The sequence below is a fragment of the Cygnus atratus genome, chromosome 6 (genome assembly GCF_013377495.2).
Source record: "Cygnus atratus isolate AKBS03 ecotype Queensland, Australia chromosome 6, CAtr_DNAZoo_HiC_assembly, whole genome shotgun sequence".
NCBI classification, from domain to species: Eukaryota; Metazoa; Chordata; class Aves; order Anseriformes; family Anatidae; genus Cygnus; species Cygnus atratus.
The window spans coordinates 8,236,800-8,261,117 of NC_066367.1; the positions used below are offsets into that span (position 1 = coordinate 8,236,800).

Below are 24,318 nucleotides of genomic sequence, written 5' to 3' on the forward strand. Positions count from 1 at the left end.
AGATAGTTTGCTACAGTTTAGGATTACTGTTTTGGTTTGGATCCATGAAGAATGTTGTTTTGGTCGCAGCAGCTTCCCCTGTAGTGTAAAACCCACCACTTGAACCTCCATCTCTTGAGCCCAGATGAGTTCAAACCCTGGTAGGTACCAAACTCCCCAGTGGAGAAGCAGCCAACAAGAATTTATGAAGGGATACAACAGGCCACATTGCCTTAGTTGGTGCTGTGACAATATTGTGCCAAATCATGGCTCTTTTATTACAGTTGGGAGAGTATGACAGTGTTCAAGTACCCATCACTTCTCATGGATGTCTGTCTACAATGGGAGAAGAAAGGCAATCCTGTGTGATCATCTCTGGAAAAAGAATGCCAAATTAATATTTTCACAGGTTATATGCCATCTTCCAGGATCATATATATATTTTTTCTGGCTAAAGATTAGATTGAACAACAAAATTCAATTTTATTCATTTCCATCTTCTCTGATCTTCAGGCTGTGTTTCATTTTTAACTGTTTAGAGCTTGCAAGTAATACCAGTACCTCTCCTTTCAGACCAACAATTGGCACTTTTATTTTCAGTTACTGTGCATGAATTCAAGCACTGGATTCCTGTTGTGTGTAATTCACAGCAGCTTAAGGGGAATTTAGGAGTGGGACAGCCAAACCAATTTTAAAATTAGAGAAGGCAACAGAATACTTCTCCAACTCCTACAACCTTACCTCAAACACCTGAAAACCCTAACAGGTAATCTTGTTAAATATATGTAGGGTAGGGTATGCTTCTTTTCCAAGCTTTTGCTAGGGAAAACTCCTGTGTGCGCTCTCAGTTAAACGGGAGCACACTGCGAAGACTTTATTTAAGCAACTGGTCCCACAGAGCTGAGCTCAGGTGCACTGTGACCCTCCAAACACCTACGGCGGTGACAAATGGTTCCCACGAGGAAGAAATTAGTTCTTCTTTTAGGAGACTGAAGCAGGTTTTTCTCCCAATTAAGGAAAAAGAGCGTTTCCTAGACAGACCCATCACGAGGTTTTCCGCCCTTGCGCGGGTCTCCTCAGCAGCCCGTCACAGAGGGGTGCGCGGGAAGCCTGGCCTCGCCCTAAAATCCTCGGGGGGAACAGGGTGCCAGAAAGCCTCAGGAACACTAAGTTAACCCAAAATGAGTGAAACCGCCCCTCCGCCCCGGCTTGCGGCGCCTCTCGCGAGAAGGGAAGCGCTCGCCGCCCTGGCAACGGTCAGCGGCCATGGAGGAGTCGGCGAGCTCTGAGGCGTCCTTCTGCCTGCAGAGTATCCTTCTTCCTTCCCCCTCCTTTTGGGAGGGCTCCCCTCATGGCCCCCGGTGGGGATGAGGGTGCCCCGGGGTCCCCCGGGGTCCCCGCGGTCCCCTCAGCGCCCCTGCTGCGGTAGTGGGGCTGGGGGCGGCTCGGGCAGGGCGCGGGGACCGGCCCGTGGCGTGCCGAGATCTTTCACCGAGTTTCGTGGAAAAAAAAATCAAAATAACAAAGCAAAACTAGCAAAACCACCACGTTTTATAGGGTGTTGCCTCTGGAGGATGGAGGATGTAAAGGGTTAATGTAAAGGGGTGTTTGTTTGCTTACAGGGACAGGAGGGTCTGTCTCGCTTTACCAAGATGTTTGTTTTCAGTGGTGATGTTAAAAATCCCTGACAGGGTTTCTTTAATGGAACTCTATCTCCCCGCGTTAGGACAGGCTAAAAACGAGTTAAAGTTCTGAAATTAAATCGTCTCCTGGGTTTGTTGATGAGTAAACACAAAATATCCACGAACAGCTTGTAAGGAGGACTTGTAGCCCCACCAGGAGGTGCTGGAAATGGCTGCCCCATGGTACCCGCCAAGGTATCCACAGTGGGTTTTTTAATGCTGTGTGATCAAGTTAAAAGCTTACAACACAGTAAACCAGAAATAATTATATTTTATGAGGCTCTTAAAGAAAAAAGCAACACTTTGAGTTCTTCTCAGGATCGAGTTGTGGCACATTGTTAGGTGTTGGTAGCTTTTAAATGTAAATTTTGGTCAGGTCTCCCAAATCTTAGTTTTGTTGCTAGGTCAGCGTGGGTGCTGTCTTAGGTGTGAGCTGCCAAATGAAGAAGATCTTGCCAGATTTGGTTTAGAGGCTAAATGAGCACTGCTTAAAAGTTAGCCAGGCACTACCAGTAACTTAATTTTCTTGCCTTACTGGAATTAAGATGAAAGCCAATTAAAAAAAAAAAGGCAATAAATTAAGTGGAAGATTGGCCTTTGTGAGCTTGTGCCTCAGTTTCTAACTTCCTGAAAATGCATGCCTGTTTTCAGGCTGTGTGGTATGCTGAGAAAAAGCCGTGCATCGTATGAGTGTTTAACAAAACACAGCATTTGCTAGGAAAACACAAGTTTTAAAACTTAATGCTTCTGTTTTATTGTGCACTTGGATATGGTTTTTGAAAATGGGATTTTTAACTTAAAATTTTAGTCTTATGTGCACAGCATTTGTAATGACATGTTAGCTTAAGTCTATAACAGATCACACGGATAGCCAGGTTGATAGAAAATTCAGGAAGAAAATGAAATTTGCAAGTGTTTTACTTGTCAAGGGTGTGCTGCCGATAGATTCAGCATTTCTATCTGCATTGGAAGGTTTGGTAAATGTGGATAAAAAGAGATGATCAAGATGGAGGTGAGGGGGAAGAATTGTTTCTAGCCCGTACAAAACATAGCTTTAGAAAAATAGTCTCTGATCAAATCAGAACACGGTGTGGAAAAATTGCTGGGTATGGTGTTCTATTTAAATGTACTTTATTTAAGCAAATCTTCAGTTGATAAATACTGTACTGTGAAGTAACGAAGAGGCTTAGGGATTCCAGAGGAGCATGCAGATTATTTAGTTTGTACGTAAAATTACTCGGTATATATTTCCATATATATGGAAATAATGCCTGACTTCATACGAAAATGATGTACCCAGGTATTCACACTATGGAAAGATGACTGTTCTTTAAAAGGTGTTGTCAGCTGGTTAATGATTGCATGCCTTATTAAAATAGGGACGTTTCAGAATGTTACCCTGACTAGTCAGTGTTACTGTGTCTTTATCTCAAATTCCAGGCTGCTGCTGTTCTCTTGCTTTTTAGAACAACAAAGGAAAACTGCTTTGCACTCATGCCTTTATTCCCTTTTTCATATGTAATTAGCAGTTCAGATGAACTTTCTCCCTCTGCGTTGAAGGAATAAAGTCCAGGAATTTGGAGTTGTTTCACTGGGATGTGGTCAGACGCTGGTGTGAGGTCCCCAATGTTCCTGTCAGTATGACAGCAAGTAGGCAATTGCAAATCAGCCAGATGCCAAAATCATCGACTGTTACCTTGAGTTTCTTGGGTCAGTTCCTAAATGTCATGTCTAGATGTGAGCGATTTTCATCTCACTTCTTTTTGCTCATCTTGATGGACCCACATGTGGTCCTGGAGTACCATGCTGAGAAAAGGTGTGTTCGTTGAACTGCATGCTTTCTTTGCCTTCCTGTTAAAGGTGAAATTCTTAATCTAGATTTCTTCTGGTGCAATAGAAAACAGTTTTAGGCCTGTTAACAGAAGCCCCCAGACGATTACATTTATTTTCTTCTCCTTGTGAAAGAAAAGAAAACATGGGAGACTTTTTTTTGAAGTTGAGTTTCTGCATAGCTTTGGTTTTAGAATTAAACACTTGAGAATCAGTCAGGTTAGAAAACAAAACTTTTACAGAGAGACATTTGAGATGCAGAGTGGCTGTGACTTGAATTCAAGTCATGCGTTCCACATCTGTGGCCTGTGATGCAGTAATTAGGGAATAAAATTTGGGGGCATATCTATTACAGGCATTAACTTTTATGTAGTTAAGCCTAGATAGGAAATTCTTAAGAAACATTCATGCCCATTTCCTATTTATGCAGACAATTTTTATAGTAGGCATGTAGTGTAATTGTGCAGTTGCAGGTACGCAGATGTGCTTTGTCTTGATTACTGAAAAGGAGGCCTTTATTCACGCAGTGACTCCCCTATTTTTTGTTGTTGTTCACAAGAGAAAATGGCATCTCTTTGACTATTATCTCAAGACTTACCTCTCCTGAAAACCAAAGATGGGTATACTTTTTGAGATGTGACCTCCACCTGCCAGCCTTCTAGGTGCTTACAATTCAGCTGGTACCTTGGATGCCATGATGCTGTTCTTTAGAAGAATTCAGACTTGGGAAGTGATGTTAAACTGGAAAACCACCCATTTTTTTGCCTCTTCATTTCATTTCCTGTTACATAAAGAAGCTATGGTTTAAAATTGATTTGTGTGAAGTACTGAATTGCCAGCTTTTCTTTTCTTCAGAAGTTAATTTCTAGTTTATTTACATGGGTCATTTATAGGCTAACTGATTTCCTAGGGAAACAGTCAACAGCGCATCTTACTAAAAACATTTTAGTTATACTTTCACGGGCTGTGACGCTAGTGGATGAGATGTTTATTTTGGTTTTGTTTTACAACATTTGTTATTTTAATGAAAAGTTTGACTAAAGCTTTTGGAAGAACTGTAATTTGCAATGTATTTTTATAATTTCCAAGTTCACTTACATTTGTATTGTAGATGTGTTGTGATTATTATTTGAGGCACAAGCGCCAGCTTCAGTAAATGAGCTAGTATTCAGTGTTTTATTTCAGATGCTCGTTTTGGAACTCATCTGCATTTGATCAAAACTGCCTTTCTTTGAGAGCACCGAGTTACTTGTACTTAGAAGCATCAAGTCTGTGGAACTGTCAGTGCTGTAAGACCCTTGAGAAAACCAGTGATTGGATAAGTGAGAGTAGAATTTAGCCAGCGTTTAATTCAGAATAATGCTTGAGTTCTGCTTTTGGTGGTTTGATTGGGCTAGTCTTAATGGTGGTTAAACCTGCTGGGACAAGTTTGACTCTGTGCACCGATGTAGTTTTTGCTGGAGTTGTGCGTGGCCATCTAAAGGCTGGTGGAAGCCTTGAGAGTTTGGCAGTGTAAAGAACAAGGCTGAGGGTGGTCATAACAGATGGTTCTTTTACAGTTTTTGAAGTTCGAACAGATCCTGTGCACCAGCTGTTTCAGGCTTAACAAAACCTGCAGAAATTACAATAACAGACTACTCTAAAGATGATTATCAGTACGAAGAGGTAATTGACTAAATTGATTATCTTATGTGATATCTGTGGTATTCATGTTTCATTCTTTTGTTTTACTTCATTAATGTGAGGGAGGAGTGGCATAAATCTCCTTTTGTGAAGTGTGATGATGAGTAATCTTTACTTTTCAAGAGGAGATTTAGTGTCAGTTTATTTATGCCTTTCATTTCAACATTAATACTTTTAAAAAAGATGCAGCTATTTCCATTCCAGCTTATTTATAGTTAATATTTAAACAACTTAAAATGTATTTAAATAGGGCACAGTATTTTTAATGTGAATGAGATTAGGAATGAAAGTACTTACACTCTGAAAGAAAGATTTATAAAATATTGATACTCTTACTTTAAATCGCTTCATTTAGGTTCCAGCAGATGATGAGTTTAGTCTTCAGGAAGATGACGAGGATCTGTCAAAGGCTCTGCAGACTATTCAAGAGCAGACTGAAGATGCCCACATTTTAGTAAGAATTTTGTAACTATTAGTAAGACTGTCTATAAACTAGTTAGTATTACTGAGTTGAAATTTGCACATTGTAATTTATTTGAATTATGAAATACTTGTTGAAAAGATTGTCATCTTAGAAGTTTCTAGGAGTAAATGTGTCACAGCGGAAAAGGCAACTTAGGTTTCCTGTGTCTCATTTTCCTTTAACTTCTGTTCATTTTACGTCCCATAGATGACCTCATATTTCAAATATACGGGTGTATTTTAAAATTTTTAAAATCAATATTTTAGGGTTTGTTTCTTTGTGAATAAATTGAATGTGTGTGTAATCCCTGACGTGGAGGAGAAACAAAGAGAAATATTTTTAATCTATTGATGTTTCAACAGTGGAATAAATAACTAATCTTGTACCTCTGTTGATGGTTGAACTTGAAGAATGGTATGAAACAGTTTTCTCAGCTTGATTAAATGGATTAGATACCATGAGCTTTTCTTAGATCAGAAGATGTGGTTAAACTCAAATTCTCTTTGGTTTTGTGCATATGCTGATAGATGTCTGTCATCTTCCTTCTTGGCTCTTTATTTGGAGGTGTTTTTTCCATAATTTCAGAATTGAAATCATGCTTTCAACCTTTAGCCAGACATTAATAATAATAAAAAAACTTTTAACACACTTACTAGTTTCTTGACAGCTTTCATAAGGATATGCTGTATGTTTTGTGAGGCTCAATGACTAGATTGCTTGATGCTAATTCACTGGAAAAAACTAGTGCTGCTGCAAATGCTTTTGCTGACCCAAGTAGAAGCGCTGTTTCCTGTGAATTAATATTGAATCAATATTCCAACTCTGAGCTAAGAAGCACAGTGGAAGGTTGTCTTCACATGATAAATAACTGGTACATTTTTTTGCCCCCAATTATCAGCTTCTGAGCTTGCCTAAATAGGTTAAATTAGGTAATAACTATATCTGAGAAAAGCTGCACTGCAGTAAACAGTTTTAAGTGATTTTGTGTATATTTGCTGTTCATAGTATCTCTTATACCTAATTCTTTATTAAAGATTGTATTTCAATACTGTATGCAAATGTTTTGTTAAGAAATTTTATAGAGAAAGCACAGATCAAGTGAGCATCTAGAAATATTTTAGCAATTTGCCTAACGCAGATACTCAATTTGGAAACTGGATATTTATAGTAACTATAGTTTCTTTTACACTATTTAAAAAAAAAAAAAAAAGGTCAAGTACAACCAGGAAAAATTAAGAAAAATGTTTTATTTTCAAACTTCCTTCCAAGGTAATTAGCAGTAATTACTAAATGAAAATGAGCCAACATAAGATAATGCTTTTCACCATTTTTTCCCCCAAAAAAGTCTGTCTGAATTAAAGCTATGTTTCTACAGGGAATATTGAGGCATTTTTTTTTCCCTTCTGGATCTGTGCCTGGGTGCATTGGAACTACTGAGGCTACCTCACCTGCAGATTAGCATTTACAGTGCGTGTTTTCATATTTGGATCCCAACAGAGAAATGAGGCTGGTGGAGCTCCAACCTCTAAATACCATTTCCCCCCTAGTCTGGAGGTGAAACAGCAGCTAATACAAAGCAGAGCTGTGCTGGGCAAGACATGCTCTGCATAGCAGGGATTTTGCCTCGTCTTCCTGTTCCATTTGTCCTTTTCAGTTGTAGCTCATGATTTTTTTTCCTGTTGTCCTTTCTTTTAGTCATTATAAAGTAATATAATTTACATTTAAACACAAGCAACAGTATATTTTACATATTAAAGAAAGTCTCAGCTGATAGGGACCCTGGGAAAAGGTTACAGAACTTCTGGAAAACCAGGCAGATAAAAGAAAGCAGACTAAATTACTTCCTTCAGTAGAGACAGCTATTACGCTTCCTTTCCAGGACCTTTGTTTTCTTAGCATACCAAATAGAACCTGAAGTCACGTTACCTTCATTAACCTTAGTCATGTTATCTAGGTTTGATTGTATTTTATTTGATCTTGTTAAATAAACTTTGAATCCTTTTTTCATTCCTGTTTTTTTTTAATCTGAGTTTTTTGCAAGAACATGTCATTTTGTTTTCCAGGGAAATTATTAGTGTATTTGGTGTTAATCTTGCTTCACTGGACAAAAATTCTTGCAAATGTTGTGGAAGTCCCTAGTATTAAACTGGGTGATTATTGATCAAATGTGCAATCCTTATATTACTATCAAAATCTTTTGAAGATTGTAATTCAAAAAGAAATATTTAGCTAATATAAAGAAATACTTTAAAGAATTCTGACCGTTTAGTCAGAACATTATGAGTTTTGCCTGTGTAGCTACTACAGGGTGTCCGTTCACACCACATATATCAAGAGATTGCTTTTTCCTTCTTTCTAGAGAGGTCGATATATACAAAAAGTTACTGTTTGCCATTCTATGGATAGTCATCTGAGGTTAAGATCAAGTTCAAGCAGTTAGCTTAATAACACTTGTGAAGTCTGCAAAAGAACAAGGAATTTCCCTCTGGTTTCCTGAGGCCCTGTTCCAAGACTCTGTGTGGTAGACTGCCTTTATTTCTCCCTGTGCTGTTCCTTGCTCAGTTCCTGAAATGCTTCTCAGTGGTAATATCTAGCCAATAAATTCTCTTCTGCACAGATGAAATGGATTCCTATCATATTTCCATTTATTAAGGGAATCAAGCTGTGTCATTTCTTCCAAAGACTGGCTTTATAGACGTGCTTGGGTAACTACGAGCAGCAATATTAGACATTGGCCTCACTTAGAATAAAGAAAGAAAAGCAAGAAGGAGAATGCAGTCGCATGTCTGCAGACGTACTCTTTGGTCCTTCTATTATCACAATTAGAAAACAGACCTGTCTGTGCTGTATGTCCAGTAATGAAAATAGGCCAAATACTGCACTGCACTTGGCATACTGCAGCATTCCTAGTACAGTGCTACATGTCTTGATCTTGTAGGTACATTTCTTTGTTAGATAGGTTGCTTGGATTAAACGTGTCTTCTGTATCATAAAAAATAATGATGAGATCTTTCAGTATAGGGAATACTACTTGTTTTTAGTGTATCAAGAGAAATGCCTTAATCTCCAAGGAACTTATGCAGTTGCATTGATAGAACTCCCACGAAGGATATGAATAAACTGTAAATGGCTGGAGTTACTAAAATTCCCCAGCCAACAGATTATTTTATATTGAGGAGATATTTAGGGTTGAGGAGATAGTTTGCAGTCACAGCCTCTAGCATTTCTTGACGAGTATCTCAGTGGAATTTTGTTTTCAGTTAGTACTGAAGACAGGAAAAGGTAGGTGTGTGTCCAAGCTCTATCTGCTTCTCATTTCTTCTCTATAGTGGTATTTTTTCATAATATGTAGCACACATCATAGAACCTTAGTTTCTTCCAGTGGTGCATTTAAGTGATTTGATAGTCGCCAAGCGCAGGTTTTGGTCTGTCCTCTCGCCAGTAGGACAGGCATGCACAGTGCTGTAGCTTGTCTTAGTAGACCGCACTGTTAAGTAAGTCCATTGTGGCGTTTTTCTTGCTATGGAGTTCCCAAGTTCTGAGAGCTTTGCATTTTGGCATGTCAAGTTGCTGTAATCCATTTGAAGTCTGAATGAATTACGGCCACCTCTTTTGCTCCCATGTTGTGGCAGTCTCTCTCAGTTGGTTATCTTTAAATGGCTTTGGGAAAGGAAGTCTCAGACTGGGTCACATTGTACTTTTTCCACCCCTTCTTGCATCTCTGAGCCTCTCTAGAAGAACTTAACATCAAGCTGTGCACTGAGTGGGCTGCATGTGGTTGGGTGGAGGCAAGAAGTTGGCATCGTAACAGAGAGGTATGGAAGGTGTTTTTTTTCTCTGTAGTAAAGTGTTCTGTTTTGATTGAGCTTTTAGCAACTGACCTTGACCCATGAGTTGATCTTATCTTAATAGCTGTCTATCTTGATGGCACTGGAGGAGATGCATATGAAACCTTGGTGCACCATCTGCGTTCTGCTAACACTTGTAGCAGTGTTATCTGACAGCTTCATTCAGTGTCTGCATGTGGATGTTGAGAAGAAAGGGGAAAATTGGTCTTTGTGGGGCTTCTTCCTAAGTAAGAGACCTACTGATGGAGATGCAGCTCTTGGTCTGCCTATAGTATGTATTGTCATTAAAAAAAAAATTGCTATTTTTCTATCACCTTGGACTTTGGCATTTTTCAGGAAATGAAGTACTGATTTTTTCATTGTGATTTTTGAAGGTTGCTGAAGGGTGCAGGAATACGAGAACCAACATTTTCTCTCTGCTCAGTGACAGAAGAGCATTCATCAGATGAGATAGTTTCAGGTCCATATCAGATTATGCCAGGTTCAGAGTACAAAAATCAGGTGGTTTTTGACTTCTCTAACCTTCCACAGACCTTGATATTAGAAGGTATCGGATCAGGGATTGCAGATCTAATCAACAAAGACAAGGGAAACATTCAGCTGTACTCTAATAGATCTATGACTTTAGATGGCCTCAGAAATAGAGTATGATAACTGCATTTCTGTTGTAGGCTTAATAACAAATATCAAATTTTAATTTCAGGCTTTGCAATCAGTTCTGACCTCAGAGAAATCAGTGTCTGAAATTCCTGAAGCGATGGATGACTACTTCTGCAATTTTCTGGTCAGACTGGGGATGTCTAGAACCCTTGACTGCTTCCAAACTGAATGGTAAAACATTTAAATGACCCTCTGACTTTGAGAATTAGGAAGTAGATGCTCAGGATTCAAATATTTCAAGTATTGCAGAATTTATTCATATGTGACATTTTACTGAATGAATTAACATGTTGAGACTGAGGATGAAAAATATTGTTTTAAGGACAGGTTCTCCAAAAAGTTGAATCCAGGGAGTTTCTAAACAGGTACATTTGAAGGACTGTATGCATTTTTCCTAACTCCAGATGTTTACAAGCCTGAAGTGGTCACCTCAGGCCTCTTTCATGTCTAGTGAAGAGAAATATTCACTTTTAGGCTGCAACCCATCTGAGTTGTTTTAGCCATCTCCTTTAAGCTGAAGTGAATTTAAGTGTATTTTTTCAAGTACGTTCTGCTCTCCATTGACTACCAAAGAAGACTGGAAACCAGCTGCAATGCAGAAGTCATCACTGGATGAAATGGGTCCAGTGCAACATGACCAACGTTTTGTTTCAGTAGTACTGAGAAATTAGGTGTTCTTGTTATTTTCCTGCTTTCTGGAACCCGTGTGCTTGCTTAGAAGCTTGAATGCTTTGTAGTGTGGTATAGTGTTTTCACTTCATGGTGTGTTTTCAGACCTTCATCATAGAGACCTTGTACTTTGAAGTAGAATAAGCACAATTTTTGATACTTGGTAGTTTGGGTATATGAGTCAAAATAATATAGTATTTTTAAAATGTAATTCCTGTAGTAATTGGAAGAGTAAACTCTTTAGCTGTTGCTATCTTCCTTTCCCCAGCAGAGCAGGGATTCAATGTAAAATTGTCGCAGAAGTTTAAAAGTTCAGCTTCATCTAAATAGCCTGCTTCATATATGGAATCCCTCAGGTTATATATTTTTTACTATTGATTAGCTAGAAGTGCTGCAAAGCTTGAGAGGACAGCTGAATTATTTTGTGGTAAAGATGACACTTGTTGTGAAGTTGTCTTGAAATATTTTCAGTTACGAGCTTGGTTTTAATCTGCAAGTTACATTGGAAAGATTCTGAGAAGTGAAAACTTTTTCACTTTTTTCACAGTTTTCACTTTCAGTTTTCAGCTTTCAGTTGGAGTTATCTTGTGGTCAGTCTTGAAACAAGAGGCATTCAGAGGTTTGTTAACCAGGTGCTTCGAAGTTGTGCAGTTTGAAAATTAGTGAATCTGAAAAGTTAGAACCATCACTTTTCCTAAAAGAAGTGGTGATGCTCATAGGCTATTAAATTTTGTTAGAAACAGTCTCTAGTGGGGAGTAACTGCTGTCGTTGATGAGACTCTAGTTGTCTCAGTGTAGAAATCGCCAATCAGGCACTGCCTCTAGAATTAATAATCTGCTTTTTGATAGCGTAACAATGTGACTTAAATGATTCCTTAGAGAAGGAGCACTGCAGTTCTGTGTTTTTTCAACAAAAGGACTATAGGAATAGCATTAAGTTTCAAGAAGTTCAGTGTTTTTTTTTTGGGGGGGGGGAGATAATTAATACTAGATGGATATGAATACTGGCCTTTTAATGAAATTTCAGCTTTCTTTGAAGTACTTGTTGTTTGAATTTATATCAATGGCAAAACTCAAATTGCTTTTTAATAGAGCAAGAGCAGGTTTTAGCAGGCTCTATCTTGTAAATCCTTAGCTGTACATATATATATTTTTCCTTTATAAGTAGTATTTTTTTAGATTTCAGTAACATTACAAAAAAGCTCAGCGTGTCATGATCTAATCTTACTGTATTGAGACTGTCTGCATTTAAGCCTTATTTCAAAATGTTTCATGTTGGTTTGAGATAGATAATTTGCAATATTAATGAAAGTGAGAGCAGATTAGTGTACTCAGGTTCCTCATTATGTATTGGGACGACTCTCTCGCTCTCATGCTGTGGTGATCAAGTACTAATGGAATTTAAAATGAGAAATTAATTAACGTAGAGAAAATTTATCAAAAGGGCTGCTTTGAAATAATTGTCTAAGATCTAAAGGTCAGTTAAATTGGAGCAAATTATCTGTTTATTTCAGAGTTTGAGAAAACATTGTTATTCTGTCCAGCTGTATAAAATGTCATGGTTATGTTGTATTTTAAGCCAAACCCATTTTTCTTTGGAATGAATAATTTTGTAACAATTCTAGTGATATTTTCACATATGTAGTTCTTTGCACATTTTTCCTTCCAGTTATACTTGAAGGAATTTAAAATCAGACTTAAATTATTTTTAGAATATCTAATTTACCATGAAATTTTCTGTTCCTTTGGTATGCAAGACTTTACAGTGCTTTTGTTGCTTATGAAAGATACTAGATAGACAGGTCTGGAGTATGAAGTGCAAGGGTTGATCAACTGTAAATTGATGTATCCGACAGTCTGTACCTCTTAATCCCAGAGAGCTCACTGCTGCTGGCAGCATCTTGCCAGGCTGATGAGCAGATGAATCATTTGCTCTTCACACATGCACATGGAGCTCTTGCTCTGTGTAGTTAGTAAACTCATTGGGCTGGTAATCTCCAAGTGGTCCTAGAGACCTGGCAATGTTTCAGCTTGTGAGGAAAATGAAACCTGCAGGCTAATTACAGAAACATGATTTGAAAATTCTTTTCTTTTTAATATGGTTAAAATTATGAATAAACTTACAGGACTGTGCAAGGTAACGAATTCTCTGGTTGTTCTGTATGCCTTGCAAAGATTGTTTGGATCATGCATAATAGAGCATATGCAGTGAAGCTGTTGTGTTTTCTGAGTATAAAGGTAGATTTATTTAAAAAAAAAACCATATAACCTTTTTGCAGAATGAGGACAGTGGATGTAGGTTGTGATCCTCCATGTCACAGCTGCCTGAAGGCAGTGGAAACAGTCTACTTATTTCAGGCAGACCTCAGTTTCCTCTGCTCTGGGTGCTCTTTGGCCTGGAAATCATGAAGTCACAGTAAGGCGTGGTATGCTGTGAGTTCCTAAATCCTGAGAGCAACGAGGCTTGTTAGTTCTAGGGCAGGATCACACTAATAGATGGGGGTTTGGGACTAAAAGATGGAGGTTTTGGATTAGAACTAGCTCAGGACACAAGTGAAGTAGCCTCAAGTTCACTTGCAGAAAGCCAGGTGAACATATATGCTTGTTCTTGATGCTGGGAGCTGACTATATATGTAGACAAATAAGAATAAAAATCAGGTGTACCTAGTTTTTTCTTTCTTGAGATGATTCAATAGAATTGGTTCTTGTTCTCAGCTTGTGCTTATTATGATTGAAACACGTCTGTCTATGAATGTTGGCATGGATTTACGGAGCGCTTGCAGCTGCAACAAATGAATGCATAATGCATATTTCAGATCAGGAGCAAACTTTCCTAATATTGTGCGTATGCCCTAGTTATATATTCTAGTTATCTGTTCGTTTAACTTCTCACTTCATCACGGAAGCATATATTTATATTTATTTAATGGGAAGTATGTAAGGATGCCACAGGAGACTGAAATTTGGATCCTTTTTGTCTTAATCTAGTTCTGCACAAGTCACTTGCCTATGGAGCAAGCATAACATGGTAATATACAGTTTCTACTTACATGCCAAAATAATAGATGGGAGGAATACACTGGGGCTTAAAGGGTCCTTTATTGTCTGCACTCATTTTTTTTCTTAGTCTTCTGTTCAAACTGTCTAAAAGGTTATCAGTTAGAATTATAATTTTCAGCAAGAAGTTCATGTAAGAGCTAAAACTTGAAATTGTAGTCTGTGAATGCATCTCCAGGTGATTTGTCCCTTGGTAAAGGATTATCCTGACCTACATGTCAGTTTAATTGCAGGGCCTCTGCAATTTGATTCCTTTAGAACTCCTAGAAACTTTAATTCAATGTAAAGCATATAGTAATAATGTATTATTGTAAGTCAGCGTGCTGGGCTTTGATCATAAAATCATAGATGGCCATCTGTTCCTGAAGCTTCCAAATTCTTGGTTAACTTTAGATGGTAGTTCAAGAATTATAACTCGCTTATTCTGAAATCTTAGAATAATGTCCCCTTGTGCATGGAACTAACTAATTTCATTTTGCATCACAGTTCCCTTCTTTAATGGAAAGCAGTGAGAACAATAGCTATGTGGCAGTCAGCGAGGTATGCAGGAGCTCCAGGAGTTTTACAGGACTAGTTTGGTGAAATGAGATCTCACAAAGCAATCTTGTGTAGCTTTCGGTTCCTCTTCTACATGCACAAAAGCCTTCATTTTTGGTAGCATTCTTAGACAAGAGTGAGTTTATTGATATTAATTGTCTTTCATTAAAATTGTCTTTCAGAGTTTTTAGCTCTGCTGGAGACTAATTTCATCAGTTATCCGTGTCTGATGTGTCTTCATGCAGAAAGCTGATGGCTTTCATGGTTTGCACTTAGGGCATTCAGGGGAGAAAATTTCCTGGCAAATAAAGAAGTTCATAGATTTGTGATCACTTGCAATGAGAAGTGCCCTTATCTTCAATATTTTTGATGGGAATTGTATCTGCACATCAGTCAATATTTTTGGAAAATGACTAAGCTTCTTTCTTGGCATTAAAAGTCTGTTGCTACTACAATTTGATGAAGAAAACTAAGTGATGATGGAATGAATTTTACTTTGGACACATTCAGTTTAATCTTTCAAAATCCTATAATCTTTTGGTGACAAATGTAAATGATAGCTTAATTTATAGGGATGAGCATTGTAAGACTACCCATAGAAATCAGGAAAGCAGCTGACCATAGCAGTTCATCTAGGTATAGGAGTTTGTAACGTTCCTCTTAATTTTTAGAAGGTACTATGTAAGAGTCACTTGAGATAAGAATCCCTTATTCTACAAAACTTCTTGTTTCCACAGCATGTTTTAGTGATCTAGGAATGCTGCTTACCGCGCTCAGATTTCAAGCCTGCTATTTGTATCCATGTGCAGGATACAGTGTTCAGGATATTTTTATCACTAATTACTGTTGTTGTTTTCCTACTTCCTAACTGAAAAAATACGCGCAGATTCAATCTGCTTTTCCTCTGAAAAGGTAAATAATATTCATATTATTCCTTCTAGTGAGTTCCTACTTAAAACATCTTCCAGCTGCAGTCAAGATCAGCAGGGGAGAAAACTGGGGGCCTAGTAGATGTCTGATGTAAGCTATTTATAGCTCTGCTGAACCTATGCTGAAGTGATAGAGCTACATAGTGCGCGACTTTATCTTCAATGGGTCTATAAAAGCTTCTAGTAGCTGAAGGTCCTGCCCTTCCTTCTTTCATGATAAAAGCAAACAGATGCATATTTTGTACTGGATTCTGGAATCACCTCTGCAGTGTGAGCACAAGTATCTTATCATATATGTAGGCTTGAATCTTGATGTGTTTTGAAATACTCTGACAAATCCTGATAGCTTATAATCATTCCTTGAACAAGTGTAGTTCTGCAGAATCATTTACTTTGTGTAGAGACAGTCATGTTTTTCTGAATCTTTTCTAGTAATGCTATTATTATTTTTTTTTTTTTGATGGAGGATACTTAAATACTTTCAGTTGCTCCTGGCTTCTACACAGAATTACATGCTGCCTGAGATTCACTTCTGCTGCTCAAAATGCAAGTTAGTCTGTACACTTACTTAACAAAAGCAGCCTTCAGGCTTCTACATCACAGACTATTGTTTCCTCAGGGGCTGGTAAAATAGATAAATATAAGGAGAAGGCAACATAAGCACACAGGAAGCTATGAAGAACAGAATGAAGAAATTTTCTTATGTGAGCTCAGAGTTCCCTGTTGATGATAGCCTTTAGAATCATTCATCCTGGTTTATCACAACTTTGTCATCTTATTTGAGTCTTCAGAAAAGAAAATATCTTGCGTGTATTTGAGCATATGAGAGAAAAAGCATTGTGTGTATATATACAAAAGCTTAAAATGTTAAATCAGTATTTAAACAAAAATTTTTTGGTCTTAAATTATTTGGAAGAAAGGAAGGAATGGAACTATTGTATAGTTGAAGTAGTGTTATAGAGGGCATGCATTACAATTACAAACATTAAGAATACATTTTTACAATGAAAGTGGAAAAACAGAACACAGGAGTAGTAATATTGCTAACTGTTAATGATTATAAAAGAGGTAAATGCCTTCAGTTGGTAAATATCTGATTCTATTTTATATAAATGCTAGCATAAGAGAAGAAACATCAGTGAACTGAGAAATAGGAAAAATGGAATAAAATCCAAAATCCCTTTCCCTTTTCTACTAGGTATGAGCTGATAGAGAGAGGTGCCTTCACAGCCAAAGATGTCGGACTGGTGCCAACTGTGTATACCCAGAACCAGCAACTTCAGGCTGAGAACATGCGTTTGAGGAAAGATCTGGACAACTATAAACTTGCTGCTAAGTATGTTACTTGTTTTTGATGAAACTTTGCTATACAGTAGTAAAAGGCCAGATAAAATAAATCTTAAAAAATAAATTTCTGTTCATTATGCTGGCTGCACATATTTTTGCTTCTAGGTGACATTTATAATTAGTTTAATTTTTTTTCTGAGCTCTGTTAGAAACCTAAATCTTAATTTCAATTATTTGCCTTTTTCTGGGCTATAGAACATAATTTTCAAGATCCAGTAATCACAACAAATTACTACAAAGAATTATGACAGTATAATATGTAGAAGTACAAAATAAACGATTATATGCATTTTGTATTAATATATGCACTTTGTATTAAAATACAGTACTGTAAGTTATAGCTGCCATGAAATATCAGCATAGGGAAAAAAACTATACATTTTTATTTAAAAATGCAAAAATCTGTCACTTCGGTCTGAGAGTTAAATGGTATGTCAGTGTAAATGACCATCATTGATTATATCTGTGTACATTGCAGTACCTGATTTTACAAATACAGTCATCAGAGAGTTAAAATATTTACCCTATGTAATGGAGATGTAGTAATTAACTACGTATACTGAAGAATTGGTAGATCTATACATGATGATTGAATTAACCCTGAGAGCTAATAATGCACTTACTTTGATTTTTGCAAGTGCATAATTTTAAAATACGGGGCTGTAAAAATAAGTTAACTCCATCTCTGATTTTCGTCAAGATTGCTCAAGCTACTCATTTTCATTTAGATTGTTCCTCTACATGAAAAATAGCTACTCAGATTTTAAATAATCATTGCTGATGGTAATAACTATCATCAAATGATTTTCCAATGATAATCACTTATAACATTTCAAATAAATAAACTAATTGGCCATAGTCTATAAGCTATGTAAACAGCTTTAATAATCATAAAGTCAAATATTGCAGTCATTTAGACCCTTGCACTGGTGCATCGGCCACATAAAATGCCTTAATTTTCATCTCCAGTTTCTTTGGACATTGGGTTTGTGTGTTGAATGTCTCCTGTTAGAATGGGAGAGCAAGAAGTTGTAATGTGCTATAAAAGAAGGCTAGACAAAATCTGTCCCATATGAAACTTACTATTTTCAGTAGTAATTTTAACAGACTTTCCTTCCTTTTCTCACCTTTTTTCTTTTTTTTCCTCCTGTATGAAGCAGAGTGTGCCATAACAAGATAGCGGGAGCTGATAGTGACTTGATATGAGTTGACATGGGCTTGTGTTATTTCTTCATGATTGTTTAAGAACATAAAGCTCAAAATCTTTTCACCATGGTCCTGAGTTGTTTTCTTTCCCCATTAGGATTTCTAAACGCCCATTGTACAGGGCACCATAAAACTTTTTGTAGCAGATGCCTAGTTCAGACTAAAAGACAGAATGATAATGTGCAATGGAAGAGGGCAGGAGAGAGAAAAGACATAGCCTGTAGGAACCGAGCATATTGGCAATCTGTTAAATAAAATTCCCAACAGTCACTGAAGTGAACTGTGCTTAAAAAAAATAACTAAAAAATCCATGAACTGAAACTCAGCTCTGCTTCTTCATGTTGTAGTGTTTCATGAAACACAAAACAACAGAGGTCTGGTCATGTTGCCTTTTTGACATTCGAGAGATCACAGTGACATATAGAGGAGTTTGATAGGTCACAAATTAGAAGTGGACAAATTATTTATATTGGCATTTATTGTTAAATACTGCACTTACTCTGCATGTACCATATTAAAACGCAAACTAAACTACAGGTACTCCTCCTTTCTGTGATGGTAGTGAGAACTTTATTTTCATAGTCTTTCTGCTGCCATCATGAGTGAACATATGTAGTTGTGAAATAGTCTGTGATAATGGTCGCTACATTATTTTTCAACCTCTTATTTCAAATAAATTTCAAATAATTTTCCAAGCTTTAAATGTTGTTAATGTTATTAAGTTGTGCGCCTTGTGACATTCATTTCAGTTACTTGTTTTGAGTATTTTATGAATGAAAACAGTACTATTTATGGAATGAAGAGTGAAATAGAGCAGTTCTGCTGTACATACCATGTCCTTTGTCCTTTAGATAAAACCTGATTGTAAAAAAAAACGATTGTAACAACCTATGCTAAATCCTTTCATTGATGCAGCTGTTAATTTTTTTTCTTGTTTATCCATTCAATAACTGAAGTCAGTACCCTTCCTATAATAAAGCAAATATTCCAGCAGGAGCCAAAATTACCTGGAGGACAGCTTGGGTTTTCAAGTTCGTGAGAGAGAACTCACCAATTTACACTCAAACCAGAATGCCTAAGAGCACTGAAGAAGTGCTGATTTGGTTAGAAAATAATGATTCATGATCAAAGACAGACCTAGATTTTGCTATGTGGATCAGTCAGAAAGCTTTCATGGTTCGAATGCAGTGCTGTGAAGAGTATTTGAAGATAGCTTTTACTTACATTTGGTATTTTTGAGCTTGCTACTCTTGACAACCTTCAGCTGAAAGAGGTGTTGTTTGCGGCTTAAGTGGTAAGGGGGCCCAGGCTAAATGACTGTAAACAAAGTACCTTCTGCTTTAATGTAGTTTAACAATTGGTGGAAGAATTAGTATCTAGAAGGGGTATGTAATTGTATTTTGGGTATTTTAATGTAGCATTTACATGATTGCCTGGCAAGCAGGTGAGCAAATAGACTAAATTTCAGCCTGTTGGTTACATTTCAGTGTGGCTTTTAATTGTTTAAAGAGAAAATCAGCAGCCTCAGTTCCTGTGTACAATGAATACGTATTTTTAATAGGTTGTCCAAGATCCAGAGCTGTCTTGATATATAACAAAATCACTGGAATGCATACGTTAAAAGAAATAAATCAGCATAATTCTTCTATTCCAAAGCTAGTGATAGTTACTGGCTTATATACACTTTAGGTACACTGCTAATTTTTATTTAAACTTTAAAAACAGATATTATATTCTGATAGAAATTGGTTTGTTGTGTGACAGTAGATAAAATATACCTTTAGTGTATTCCATTTCATGTTATTTTATCTTGAAGGCTACAGCTGAGCTCTGATTCTTTGATAAGGGGGGTTATCTGTTGTGGTATTTCTCTGGTAGTAGAGATAATTTCCCAATATACAAGAAAAATTTGAAAACATTATCTCTGAAAATTGTTGACTCTTATCTCTTATAGTAGACTAGTTGAGTTTAATTCATATTAAATATTATTCATGTACGTTTTCTAAAATTGTCTTTATATTCATTAAAATGTTGAAGGCTACAACTTGCAGCATCCTGAGGAATTGAATCCAACTTGAGTTCATTCAGATCAGGGCATAAAACATGCTTGGTTTTATCAAGCCCTGCCCTCTTCTGCTGTTGTTGTCAAACTAATTGCTTGAGAAAAGTTCAAATGGAGAGACTTTGACTACAGTCTGACAGATATTTTAACCAAAATAATGGGATATTAACTTTGCTGTGGCTGTAGCAACGTTTACTCAAAGAACAACCCATCTGCTTAGCTTGAAAGGGTTGGGTTTTGTATTCAAGGTCTTACGGCAAGTCAGATTTTATGTGAGTGGTGTTACGATGGAGGCGTTTCACAGAACTATTCTGAAATCATTGATTCATTTACCTCTCGATTTGTTTGCTGTTCGCATGAGCTTGAGCAGAATCATTAATCTGTACATTGTATCTCAATGCCAATATCCCAAGTTATTCTGTTTCACAACTTCTGATATTACTGCGCACACATACACAAAGCTATGTACATGTCTATGGCTCCTTGGAGTCTTTTCCCAGTGGTTCCTGCAGGGGCAGCCCTGTCTTTTTTCATTTCCCTGACAGATTTGTCTCAGCTTTGACTGCTGCACAGTGTCATTAGATTCTGTGCTTTACAGCTCTAACCGCCCCTGCTACGAGCAGCAATTCACATGTAAATGTGCACATATTCATATGATAGTTCGTATAGGTAGTAAGTAAAGCAAATGTGTGCATATATAGTAAATATGTATTATGTGTACTATTAAATATAATGCAAGTTATATGTAATAGTTACAGGTCGTCTTCCTGGACCTGTAATTTTGGTATATTACACTGTCATAATGGCTTTTCTAACTATTCAACTCCTGTTGAAGAGGAAGAGAGCTTTATTTTTGCAAAGAACAAATATCTAATTACTGTGCAAGGTAATTTCAGTTTTCCTTTGTGATTAAACAATGCATCTACTAATCTTCCCTGCCAAACCCACCTCAGTAAAGGCAAGAATCTGTATATACTAAATATATTTAGGCTATTTTCTGTTATGTTTATGGAGTAGCAAAGCTGGATGTCATGTGGCTGTATGTAGAATGTGCTTAGGGAAAAACAGGTGATGAGTAAGTTTGCAGTTAGTTTTGGATTTGATCTTTTCCTTTCTGCTCTCATGTGTGGAAGATAACACCTGGGGACAGGCTGCATGCTATTGAACAGAGCCTATAACTTTTTAGTGCATTTTTTTTTCCAGAAGCTCTCTAAAAACACGAATTTGCAAGGCAATGGTATAGTTAACTCTCTGCATGTGTCCTTCTAACGTGCTGTTATGATGGGATCCAGATCTGATGTAAATACTAGAAAGTCTAGTATCTCCAAAGTCTAGTAACTCCAAAGAAGAGTATTGTTTTCTAATTACCTGCACCTTGAATACGTGCCTCCACAAGACCCCTTGTGCCTAAAGTAAGGTTGACTTCAACTCTGGGATGTATAATGCCAGAATCCCTATGGATTTTGTATAAAGGAACAGAAGAAAGGTAACGGTGAAAGTCTCCACTGTTTTGTACATCACTGAGCAGCAAAAAGACCTCAAAAGCATGTTCTTCACCACAGGGTGTAGTAGCAGAAGTAGTCATGTGTATATCTGAAAATGTATTCTGTGTGTATTCAACATGCAACAGGAGGAGGCTAATACCTTTCTCATGCATTTTCTGTTTACGTGTAGCAAAGCAAAAGAGGCTTTCTTAAAAATGCAGAAAGAACGTGACTTCCATCGAATGCATCATAAGCGAGTGGTCCAGGAGAAAAACAGGCTTATCTGTGACATTAAAAGGTAAAAAACAAAACAAAAAGCCAAGTTGTTGTCTGGAAATAAGATAATATGGTGGAATTTGAAGTGTTATAGTAAAGCTAGATGCGTTTACTTAGTGTCTTGGTAAACTAATTCCATCAGACTATTCTTCTATGTACTGTATGCTTCCATGCTTATTAATCTGTAATGAACTTCTGTATATTTTCCATGGTGTGATGTGGTATTAATAACTATACAGTATTTCTAATAGTTAAAAATATCAATGACATATTCTCTCACCCTGATCTTTTGCTGTGAATATGTAATGATTTTGGGTCCTTTGTCGTTTATAAAGGTAACTGGTATCCCACTGAGTTCAGAACCTTTGCAATTGTGATTCCTGTAGCTGGTATCTTCTCTTTTTTTACACCTTGAACTTGCTATGTGGAATTTACTATAATGCTTTGGTTGCAAATAAGCTCAAGCTAGGCCATTGGTACAGAGGTATAATAATTAATTTTTTAACATTTAATTCCATAATTCTGTCCTTCCGAAATTCTGTTATATTCTGTTAACTGTATAAGATTAGGATATTAGTAGTTTTGTGAAGTTGTTGAGGAACTATTTGTAATCTTCTTGCTCACAGGCTGAAGGCACATTATGCATCCTATGAACCAGTGCTGAAGCAGCTGACTGAAAAATACCAGACTACACTGAGACAGAAAATGTTAACTAGTTTGGAGAGAGACAGAGCAGTTGGACAGGTAAAATTATGGTGAACACCTCTTGCAAAGCTGCATGGAATGCTTCTGGTATATAATTTGATAAATAAACAGGATATTTCTGGTAAATCAACTCACTTATCTGATAGCTTGAAGCAGAATAGTGAGTTTTGTGTTATTTGGTGAAATATTAATAATGAAAATATGTGAGTCTTAGTGCTGTAAGGTAGTAGTTCTCGGTCATTGCTGACTCTTGAAGGGCAGCACTGAGCAAATAATGTGTAGACCCTGGGTTGCTTTGCCTCAACATCTTGAGGAAAGGTGTGTTATCCCCACAGATTCATATGGTTCCATCTATGCCTTTAGAAATGTCTAAGTTTATTACTATTTCTTTTTTTTCCTGGTTATAACCAGGTGTTTAGTTACCTTAATGTAATTTACCTCAAATAGTAGGTACCAGACGCAGTTTTTCTGACTTGTGAGAGGAATAATGGAGTAATATTTTGCTCCTGTAATCCTACGTGATGTATAGGTTGATATACATGACATTCCACTCTTTTAGCAGAAGGTACTATAAGCAGAGATAGGATGGATGAAGAACAGAGATTACCTTTCCTGTGTTTAGCCAATAGGTTGTTTACTTAAAATGAAACTGTGAAAATGCATTGCTTTTCAGCAGTAGCATTACCTGCATGTGGGTGACATGAAAGGAATTCAGCATGCTCATGTTCTTTTCTAATAGTTATCATCTCTCATTTCCTCCTTTCCTTTGCCTCCAGTTTTGCTCAGGTCACCTGAGGGTTTACTTTAAAATGACTGAGGATTACATATTTGAAATTGCATTAAATAAAAGAAAGATGACCTAAAAAGAAAGGTTACTGTCTATATACAATTACGCTGAATAAGGAGTACAAAACATAAAACAGTTCCAAAGCTATGAAATCTCAGGAACCTATCCACTAAGTCTCGAGTAAAACCTATCCAGTGATGAATTGGATGAAGAATTCTAGACTGATGGCTTTTCTGTAACTTAACAAGTTTTGTCATTTTTCTTTATGATAAAGCTGCATGTCATATTGTGCCATTAAGTTAAAGATCAGTGATAGCAGTAAAAGCTGATGTTGCTGTGTGATCTCAAGTACTTTGTTTGTCTGTATTGTTTTAATGGAGTTATAAAAAGTATTTGAGGAAATTCTGTGTTGCCTGTATTTTATCTTGTTGTTTCACTAGACATTTCCAAAATCTAGAATTAGGATTAATGTTTATAACTTGAAGATAATCAGAAAAGGAAAAAAAAATACATATAATTTATTTAAATATGAAGATATAAATGCTGTGTGTTGTGAACAGACAGTTCAAAAGCAAAATTTTGATATCACCTTTTTCTCTTTTTTTTTACATTAGGTTACAGGTTTACAAGCTACATTACATAGCTTAGAGTCTGGATATGCAGTTCAGAGTCCTGTGACAAAAGGTAAAATATTTTTATCAACAAACTCAGACTGGTTATGGGTTTTGTGTTGTAATACATTTTTTTTTAAAAAAGGGCGTATCACTAAATCAAAAATGCTTGCACTATAAATGTTTTATCAGCTGTCGTGGTGACAATGGCAATTGTGTCTTTTGAATATTTATTCTAAAGTGTATCCATTGAGGACAGTGAAACTGTTCATGACAATATGAATGAGCAACTGTGGAAGGACTTTGTCCTAGAAATCTATTTTGTCAGATTTTTGTTATTTTTTCCACTAACTCTTTTTTCACGAGTGGGTTTTTTCAGCTGACTGTGAGAAGGTATACATGGCAGTCTGGGAACAATTTGAAAATACTAGCATTATGAAATCCAGCATCTTATTTTAGCATGTCTCACTTTTACAGAAGGTTAATAGTAATGCAAGCTGATA

General features: G+C 36.8%; 1 protein-coding gene across 4 annotated transcripts in view; it reads left to right on the forward strand.

Annotated features, from left to right (window-relative positions):
- Positions 1-1,209: 1,209 nt before the first annotated feature.
- The window catches only part of SPAG16 (sperm associated antigen 16), a 382,795-nt gene continuing 359,686 nt past the window's right edge, over positions 1,210-24,318 (forward strand). For 3 of the 4 annotated variants that reach the window (XR_004777193.2, XM_035536876.2, XM_050711723.1), the window contains exons 1-8: positions 1,216-1,288; positions 5,110-5,156; positions 5,530-5,628; positions 10,189-10,316; positions 16,536-16,673; positions 21,627-21,734; positions 22,339-22,456; positions 23,819-23,888. Coding sequence is in view for 3 of the 4 variants with exons in the window: in XM_035536876.2 (XP_035392769.1) it covers positions 1,246-1,288; positions 5,110-5,156; positions 5,530-5,628; positions 10,189-10,316; positions 16,536-16,673; positions 21,627-21,734; positions 22,339-22,456; positions 23,819-23,888 (751 nt within the window). In the remaining variant the exon portion in view is untranslated. Of the gene's footprint in view, positions 1,289-5,109; positions 5,157-5,529; positions 5,629-10,188; positions 10,317-16,535; positions 16,674-21,626; positions 21,735-22,338; positions 22,457-23,818; positions 23,889-24,318 lie in introns of all 4 variants that reach the window. The other variant, XM_035536875.2, reaches the window with a different exon arrangement.